Source organism: Sceloporus undulatus, chromosome 2, assembly GCF_019175285.1.
Source record: "Sceloporus undulatus isolate JIND9_A2432 ecotype Alabama chromosome 2, SceUnd_v1.1, whole genome shotgun sequence".
In the NCBI taxonomy this organism is placed as follows: domain Eukaryota; kingdom Metazoa; phylum Chordata; class Lepidosauria; order Squamata; family Phrynosomatidae; genus Sceloporus; species Sceloporus undulatus.
The window spans coordinates 4,985,095-4,994,682 of NC_056523.1; the positions used below are offsets into that span (position 1 = coordinate 4,985,095).

The following is a 9,588-nucleotide window of genomic DNA, read 5'->3' on the forward strand; positions in this document are numbered from 1 at the left end:
AAGGGGGTTGGTCTACATTGACCCTTGGAATCCCTTTCAACTCTATGATTCTATGAGTCTATCTGTTGGGAGTGCTTTGATTGTGAGTTCCTGCATGGCAGAAGGGGGTTTAGATTGGATGACCCTTGTAGGTCTCTTCCAACTCTATGACTGCATGATTCATGTATTATCCATGACCCTTGGTGCCTCCTCTAACTCTGCAATTCTATGATGCCATGCTCCTGTCACAGGGAGTGCTTTGATTGTGAGTTCCTGCATGGCACTGGATGGCCCTTGGAGGTCTCTTCCAACTCTTGGAAGCCCTCCAATTTATGGTTCTAGTCAGATGCCAACACAGCTACCATTTCTTAGCTGCAACTCATGCAACACGTTTGTTAAATGGCCAACGCAGCAACCTCGTCGCGCCTTCCTTACTATATACATTATTCTTCGTGGCAAACTGGAGGTACCTGAGCGCCCCTGCTGGCGGATCCTGAGAATTGCATAGAAGAAGCCGCTCTGCCGGGAAGGAGGAGGAGGGCGGGGTTTATTTTTACAGCGGTGCGCGCGGGAGGGGGAGGGGGGAGGGAACGAGGAATTTCCTTATTTGGTTCGCAGCTGTGATTGGATTCCTGGCCGCGCGCCCCGCCCCTTGTTCGCCCCGCCCTCCCAGACCCGAACCTTTAAAAGGGGGCTCCGACGACGGGACGCGCAGCTCAGTTGCGGGGGAAAGTTGAACGTGTTGGAAGTGCTGCTGTGTCAGAGGCGCGTGAGAGGCTGATGGAGGCGGAAACCCTGGAGGAGCGCTACTCCCCGGAGGAGCTGAAGCGTCTGCGGGGGAAGCTGGAGGGGCTCCGGGAGAACCTCGTCTCGGCGGCGGTGAGGGAGGCAGGGCTGCGGAAGAGGCAGGTGACGGTGGGGAGGACCTCTCTGGGCGAGTGCCTGAGGCAGCTGAGGGAGGCCCAGGAGGGCTTCCTCAACCTGTTGGAGAAGAGCCTCATTCTCATCGACAGGGTCGAGCTCCTGAGGGAGAGAGAGGCCCAGAGGAAGAAGAAGAAAAGCCCAAGAACAACAAGGCTGGAGGCAGCCAATCAAGATGGAGGTGGCGGCAACAACAAGACCGTCCCTCCAGGGCAAAGTGAGGGCCAGACAGGTGGCCCTGAGGAGCAACAACATCCACAGCACCTGCATCCACCCCTGGCTCCCAAGGAGACCCTTCCTGAAGAGGAGGGCCGAGAGGGCTCAGGTCTACAAAAGAGTGAGATGGAGGGGGACCAACAGCCTGACCTCCAAGGAGAGGACCAAGACCCTGGAGATGACGCAGGTGACCAAGTCAGCGGAGATGACAGCAATGGAGATGGCAGTGAATGCAGCAATGATGGCAAGGAGGCCTCAGATCCACAAAAGAGTGGGGCTGGAGGAGAGGCACAGGATTCTGGTGACGAAGAGAGTGAAGAGAACAGTGAAGATGTTTGTAGCGATAAAGATGAGGATAGTGAGGATAACAGTGATGTGGATGACTATGATGAAGACAAAGACATGGGTGTCTGGTGTGATGCCCTGTGGGCAGATGTGGGTGAACTGGAGCAGAAGGTGGGCATAATGCAGAATGTCTCACAGGAGGAGGTGGATGCCTTGAATGCAAAGGTGCATGACTTTTTTGACAACTTAAGGGACATTATGTGGGAGGTGGGAGGTGACCTAAAGAAGAAAGTGATTCACTTGTGGTCTTTCATGTGGGAAATCCCATTGCAGGCAGTAGCTGCCCTACAGGAAACTTTGAACAGTTTCTTGCCAGTGGAATTGACTGCATTAAAAAAGGAGTCTGATTCCCTGAGGGGTTTTCTGCAGGCTATCCAAAGCCAAGACACAGTGGAGAAGCTGGCTGGCTTAATCGTGAGTTCACTTGCAGGATGCCCTGACGGATTTTCCACTGTTAAAGTTGAGTGTTCCATATGATGTCCCACTGAAGGATGATGATGCCATAAAGCAGGGACTGGATACCTGGTACTCTGCACTGCTGCATGTCCTACTGAAGCAGGGGCAGGAGAAGGTAGATGCCTTGCAGGAGAAGGTAGATGCTGTGCAGAATATCTCTCTGAAGCAGGTAGCTATATTAAAGGTGAAGATTGGTGCTGTACAGAAGCAGATGGGTGCCCTTTCAAAAATCCCTCTGAAGGAGACGATGATCCTGATAGCAGCGGTGCATGAACTGTCCTGTGCTTTGTCATTTTCCTTAAAAGAAATGATCCCTGTGTGGAACAAGGCACATGACCAGGTATTTACCCTGAAGACTCGCAAGGGGGATGCCTTACAGGAACTGCATCCTCTGTGGAAGAAACTGGATGACTTGCAGGATGCCCTTGGTCGTGTTCCCATTAAAAAGCTAGAGATACTTAAAAAGAGAGTGAAGGAGTTGCCTTGAAAGGTGGTCACTTTGCAGATTAATCTATTGGACTCCCTGGAAGAAGAACTGCAACTTCTGAAGGACAAATTGAATTTCCTGAGGGATCCTTCCTTGAATGTATTGGAAGAAGAGCTGGATGAGCTGCAAGAAACACTAGATGGGATGCGGCATGATCGGGATTACCCACTGCAGGAGGAGGTTGGTACCCTGCAAAAGAAGATGGATGCCCTGCAGAAGAAAATTGGTGCATGGCAGAAGACAAATGCCCCCCTGCAGGAGGTCGAGGAACTGATGGAAACAGAGAGAAGTAGCTTCTCTGAGACACTGAAAGCTCCAGAGGCAGGTATGCTTACCTAAAACCCATTCTCACTGACCAGCTTTTACTAGAGTTGGAAATACATAGAATCATAGAGTTGGAAGAGAGCACAAGGGCCATCCAGTCTAGCCCCATTCTCCCATGCAGGAACTCTCAGTCAAAGCATCCCTGACAGATAGTCATCCAGCCTCCAAGGAAGGAGACTCCACCAAAATCTCTGAGGAAGGAGTTTGTTCCACTGTCGAACAGCCCTTACTCTCAGGAAGTTCCTCCTAATGTTGAGGCAGAATCTTTTTTCCTGGAGCTTCCATCCATTGCTCCAGGTCCTATTCTCTGGAGCAGCAGAAAACAAGCTAGCTCCCTCCTCAGTATGCCATCCTTTCAAATATTTAAACAGGGCTATCATATCACCTCTTAACCTTCTCTTATCATCCCCAGCTCACTAAGGCACTCCTCATAGACGAACCCATAGAGCTAGAATACTTTTGCATAAGACTTAATAAGCTATGATACTGATCCATAAAAACGAATTCCAAAATGTTACAATCAGGCAATGTTTTATTAGAATCACCCAAATCTTCACAGCCCTTCAGGAGTATAGTTGGTGTTATAAAAAGGAGATGATGGGTAGGTGAAGAGGGAAAAAAGACTGTGTTGATATTTATATCATGAAATCTGTCTTCCAGCGAAGGTGAGAAAGAGGCACAGGCTTAAACAGACTTATATCTACCAATAATAATAATACATTTTATTTATATCCCGCCTCTCCCTATAGATCGAGGTGGATTACAAAAACACAAACCTATTTTAAATAATCCCCCTACCCTAACCCCCTCCCCACCTTAAAAACAGGATAAATATACAGCAACAACAGTATAAAATACTTAATTAAAATTAAACATATAGTACTTGAGGCGAGGCATCTTGGGGCAGACAGGAGCCATCAATATCAATGGATACCAGGTGCCTTGGCTACATTGGAATGTGCATGATATCTTGTAGGGACTAATCTGTTTAGGTCTGCCTCTTCTTTCACTGTGCAGACCTTATGTTTTCAACATCAGTTCATCACTCTGTTTCATGTTTGATATGCTGACTATTTTATTAAGTCATCTGGAAGGTAAGGAAACTTTTTATCCCTTCTGTTTTGTTGATTTTCAATTCTACTTCCTGAGCTGGAAGGCGGCGCAAAGGACCCTTCTGTTTCTCCCCTAAGTGCTTATCCCTTTTGTGCCCACTGCCTCTTATTTCTAGTTTTTGAGCTTTTCCAGCTGCATCAAGATATCCAGGGCAGTTTGTTGAAACCCTAACACTTGCACAGTCTCTCTGCTTGGTTTCTATTATCTTTAGGTTTGGTTCTTGTTCTCTCTCTCAAACTGAATATGTAACTGTTCATCCAAATCCAGGAGTCCCTAATTAACTGATACTTTTAATCTGTACTGTGGTTACATAGGCCTGTTACAGACGGCCAAAATAAAGCTGCTTCGGGTCTCTTTGGAGGTATGCTATTTAAATGATGCATGGGTCCTAAGAATCCGGAAGCTGTACCAAAAGCTGCACTCCAGTGCTTAGGAATAGAGCGTGGCTTTGGCGCAACCTCCGGACTCTTACGACCCATGCATCATTTAAATAGCATACCTTCAAAGAGACCCGAAGCAGCTTTATTCTGGCAGTCTGTAACAGGCCATAGTATCTTTTTTGTGCTCCTAATTGCCTTGGCTGGTAGTCTTTCAGCAGCAAAAGGGGAGGGGCATTTAATGCATGAGCAACATGTAACCAACCTGGCTGCTACATTTGGTTGCATACCACCAATCTTGCAACCGTTTCCCTCTAAAGCAGGGATAGGCAACCTTTTTGAACCGGGGGCTGTCCCTCAGACAACTGGGGGGCTGAAGCCGGGGGGGTGGAGCTTCCACCCTCCGGGGGCGGGGCCGCATGCTGGGGGTGGAGCCTTGTGCCGGGGGTGTAGCTTCCACCTTCCGGGGCGGAGCCGCATGCCGGAGGCGGAGCTTCCACCTTCCAGGGGCCAGGCCTCCTCCTCTTTGCCGGCCCCTGACGGGGTCCCAGGCCCTGTCAGAGGCCGGGAAAGAGCCAGCAGGGGCCGCCAATGCTGGAGGCCTCCCTCTCTTTGCCGGCCCCTGACGGGGCCTCAGGCCCCATCAGAGGCTGGCAAAAAAGCTGGCAGGGGCTGCCAGCACTGGAGGCCTCCCCCTCTTTGTTGGCTCCTGACGGGGCCCCAGGCCTCATCAGAGGCCAGCAAAAGAGCCGGTGGGGGCCACCAGCTCTGGAGGCCTCCTCCTGTTTGCCAGCCCTTTTGCTGTTGCTGGGGCCCTCCAAGAGGGCTCCGGCAGCGGCAACAGGCCTCTTGGAGGGCCCCAGTGACAGCATTGGGCCTCCGCTGCCGCTGCCGGAGCCCTCCTGGGGGCCCCCAGCGATAGCATCGGGCCTCCTAGAGGCCGCTGCCAATGGCGGTGAAGTCTCGCACAACCTTTTCTGTGGTCGCGTGAGATTTCACCGCTATGGGCACCGCCATTTTTTCACCCAAAATGGCGGGGCAGTCTTGTGCAACCTCGGGGAAGGTTGCGCGAGACTTGGCCGCCATTTTGGGGGGGAAATGGCGGCGGCCATAGCGGCGCAAAGCTGCAATTGGTGGTGGCGGCAGCGGCAGCCGGGGGCCGGTTGAAAGGCCTCCGCGGGCCGGATCCGGCCTGCGGGCCAGAGGTTGCCGACCCCTGTTCTAAAGCAAGCTGTATCCCCACTCGATACCTTGTTTTAGCATGGGAATGCGGTTTTGAATAAGGGGCAAAATAGATCCACCCATGAGAAAGTTGGATTGGGGCTATGGCAACCATATGTCGTGGCCCCAATCTGCCTTTTTCCTGACCCAAAAAGAAGCGGCAAATTGCCACTCCTTTTTGCACTGGCAAAAGTCTGGCTTTCCCCACCCCACTACAGGTTTATGGTGCTTATGCAGTGTGTAAACACCACTCTGCTGGAGCACCTGGAAGCCAGCCCAAGTGTGAGCAGCCAGATATCTGGAAGCGGCTTCCAAGCACACAGCGTCAAAATGCTGCACTCTGAAGTCACCTGGAAGGTGGCGCAAAGGGGCAGTCTGTTTTGCCCCTAAGTGAAGCTTTTCCCATTTGGAGAAATTTCATGGGGTTGGGAGAAGTTTAAGCTTTCCCCTCTTCCTGGGCAATGTGTCTCATCCCCCACCCAACCAATTTTGAGGACAAACAAGAGCAGGCTTTGAGAGGAACCTCCCTCCCCCGCATTTAACCTTGTCCATCAAGAAAACACTATTGAATCCTGCCCATGGTCATTTAAATTAACTTATACACTGGTAAACTTAGAAGTGTGGCAACTGAATGATACTTGAGCTGTACTCACGAGGGATCATGTTTTTCCAGGGGATAAACAAATTAATGCGGGTGCCAGAAGGATTACAGACCAGCCAGCTAACATGGTGGCCAAAATGGCTGTTCCATCTTCGTTTGAGACAACAAAGTAAGATATACTTTCAGAGTTAATGAAATAGTTACATCTGTCTCCCACTGGATGCACCATCGGCGTCTGAAGCTCAATATGTCCAAGACCGAGCTTCTTGTTTTCCCACCTAAGCCCACCCTTCACTACACCTTTTCTGTTTCTGTCAATAACATTTCTATCCAGCCGGTCCAGGAAGCCCACAGTCTTGGTTTCATCTTTGATTTTGAACTTATGGTGACTCTAAGGCGAACCTCCTCCTGGGGTTTTCTTGATAAAGTTGTTCAGAAGAGGTATGCCATGCCTTCGCCTGGGCTGACAGTATGTGCCAAGGTATAACTGGGAGGGTTTTTGGCCACGTTGGGAATCAACCCTATCCCCAAAATGTTAGTCCATAATCAAAACCACTATACCCCTACTGGCTCACATAACATACCTTACTGTTAGCCAGTTCAAACATCTCCTCTTCTATTTGCTTGGTATAAGCTGCCCGTTTCTCCCTCGCTGCTGTTGATCATTACCTGAGAGATGTTTTTCCGCACTACCAAAACAAGGATACACCCGTTTCTAGTCTGTTTACTCATTATTACTTCAAATTTTAAATTGTTCTAAGCCATCTTGATATAGGGTGATATATGTGTGTGTGTAGCTGCCTTCAAGTTAACTTCGACTGGCAACCCTGTGAATGAATGTCTCCAAACCTCCAATATAAAAATAACATAGTATGTACAAGTTGCTGGCCAAGCTATAAGGAGTCCCTATCTAACTGATGCCACATATTCTCCGTCAAATTGCATATTAATTTCTTCTATCCTGAGATAAGAAGTTCATTGGTTCAAGCTTTGGTGAATATTGTGAGAGTCACCACTAGCTCACCAGCTGTTTTTGTGGCCTCTAAAGCCATCATCACTGTAATAGGTAAAAGTAGGGCATGAAGAGAGTGTTTTGTGCTATTGGAAGTCTAATAATAATACAGACATGCCTCAGTTCACAAAGTTCTGAGAAAGATCTTCCTTTATAAAAATCTGTTTACCCCTGCAAAGCTCCCACCCCCCTTTGCTCTTGTCCTGTGTTCAGCTGGGGGGTTCAGCAGCATCAACACTGGAAATAGGTGAAGGAGGCAGGAGCTAGAGAAATCAGACTTTCAGTACTGGTTGCGCAGCCTACCTTCAATAAACACATGCAATAAAACCTGAGCTAGGGAAAGAATACTGATTCTACTGGAGCTGTGCATGCCTGCAATAACAAGGTAAATAGCAACTGCCGCCAGAATCTCTAAACACCCAAAGAGATAAGCCATCCTTCAGCGTATTTTAAAAGCTCTGTATTTAGCTCTCTGTGTTTAGCTACCAATATGGAAACTTAAGGAAAGAGGAAGCTGGGGAAAGAAAACCATCATTCCTGAATACACTCTAGAGAAAGTTTCAAGTGGTCACTAGAAGATCTTTTTTGTTTTGTTTCGACTTGTAAGGCTTACCTGACCTAGTTGTTTCATTTCACATGATTATTATTAATTTGCGGAGGAAAGAGGAGGTTTGCTGCAATATATTGAATGACTTTAGGGTTTGTTGTTTGTGGGCAGGAACCTACCCTATTCCTTCTGTGTTATTTCTGCTTCTGGTGCTGAATTTTCTGTTAAGTAGCCAGCTGGGGAATTGAGGTATAAACTTTATTAACACTGCTGGAGATATATATAAATTTCACATCCACCTACACCAGTCCATGTGATTTATTAAGAATTCCATCTGCAAGTAACTCAAAAAGCTCGTCTTCTCTTCCCAAAAATCTATGACAGAACCTGGGTGGAAAAGTAAGAGGGTGGGACAAAAAAAGTAAAACTGAGAAGCCGAGGTAAAAATCAAAGATATAGCTATGAAAGTAGACTGAAGTCTACAAAAGCTCATGATACCAATTTCTTTCTTTCAGTTCGTCTCAAAGGTGCTATGAGACTCTCTTACTACTGAGAAGCCGAGGGTATTTGGGGAGCATTTTTTTTCTGTGAATCTCTTCTAAGCAAAGAGGACAAGCCAATTCTCCTCAAACCATCCAGCTTTCCATAATATCATCCAAAAATACCACACAGCAAAACCACAACCAAGCCCCTTCCTGTAATGCAACAACAAAACAGGCCCAATCCCACAGAAAACTGCCTCAACCAAGGTAATAATACTGTACTTACAATCTGTGAACTATTCGATGGCGCTCCTCCAGCGTGACCTCCCCATGCCACATTTCCTACCCCCGTACTTGATGGTGGCACAGGCTGGCACAGAGCCCTCGAGGTTTCCAGCACTTCCAGAATTCTGTCCAGCATTTTAAGAAACTGAAGATAGGAAAGTATGAAAGCTTTTTTCCCTTTCTTTGTATTTCAAGTTCTTTCAGCACTTTAAATATCCTTGCTCATTATTACAAAAATTGAGATTGCAACAAGACAGGTAATGACATTCAACTACAATTTTGCTGGGGGAAATAAACCTCAAGAAAGATGGAATTCTTTCAGAAAGGAAAGTACAAAGACTGTAAAATAAAGGTTTTATTGAGGGCTTGTCACCTCTGCAACCGGAAACCGAAATATATAATAATATTATTATTCTTATTATTAACTTTATTTCTAGAGGTTTGTTAATTATACACCCGCGCTGTACAAGTTGGTAAAATAGAAATATATAAAAGCCTGCCTAAGGCGTACACTCTAAAATAATAAGAATTAAATAGAGGGATAGATAAAATTACCCTGTAGAAAGAAAAGACAAATTAAAACTCAAATATAAAAGCAAATCACATCAAAATTATCAGACAGCCAGATGACAATCACAAAATTCCCTGAGAACGCTTCCCTAACAATATGGTTTTCAGCTCAGCCTTAAAGCTGGTTAGGAGAGTGATGAGCCATGGAATGCAGAGGAAGAAGGTTCCAGGAATGAGAGGCAGAAAGAGAGAAGGGACGGATCCGGGATGGGGCAGAGGAAATCCTGGGTTGAGCAAGGGGACTTGGCTACCAGAGCGGAGAGCGAGAGCGAGTAGGATGTGGGAGAGAGAAGATGGGTTAATAAAGAGGGGCCAGTCCATGCAGGGCTTTAAAAGTGAGTAACAAAAGTTTTGTACCTGATGTGGGAAGGAAAAGGGAGCCAGTTAAGGGAGGACAACAGAGGGGGAGACCGCGAGCGAAATATGCGTGCAGCTGAATGCCGAACAGAGATTAATGGGTGGAGGTGAGAGAGAGGAAGCCCTGCCAGGAGGAGATTACAGTAGTTTAGTCATGAGACCACTAGGGCATGAACCAGTGTTTTTGCAGTAGAAGCTGAGAGATATGGACGGATTTTGGCAATATTATACAGAAAAATCTACAGACCTTGGCTGTAGTCTGGATCTGGGGGATAAATGCCAAAGAGGGAGTCAA

The 9,588-nt window shown here is 47.5% G+C and overlaps 1 protein-coding gene across 1 annotated transcript; it reads left to right on the forward strand.

Moving 5' to 3' along the window:
* The first annotated feature begins 707 nt into the window (after positions 1-707).
* LOC121922618 lies at positions 708-6,332 on the forward strand. Its single transcript, XM_042452238.1, has 2 exons — positions 708-2,729; positions 6,113-6,332. The coding sequence occupies exon 1, from the start codon at positions 760-762 to the stop codon at positions 1,936-1,938; it is 1,179 nt and encodes a 392-aa protein (XP_042308172.1). The 5' UTR covers positions 708-759; the 3' UTR covers positions 1,939-2,729; positions 6,113-6,332.
* The last annotated feature ends 3,256 nt before the right edge of the window (positions 6,333-9,588 follow it).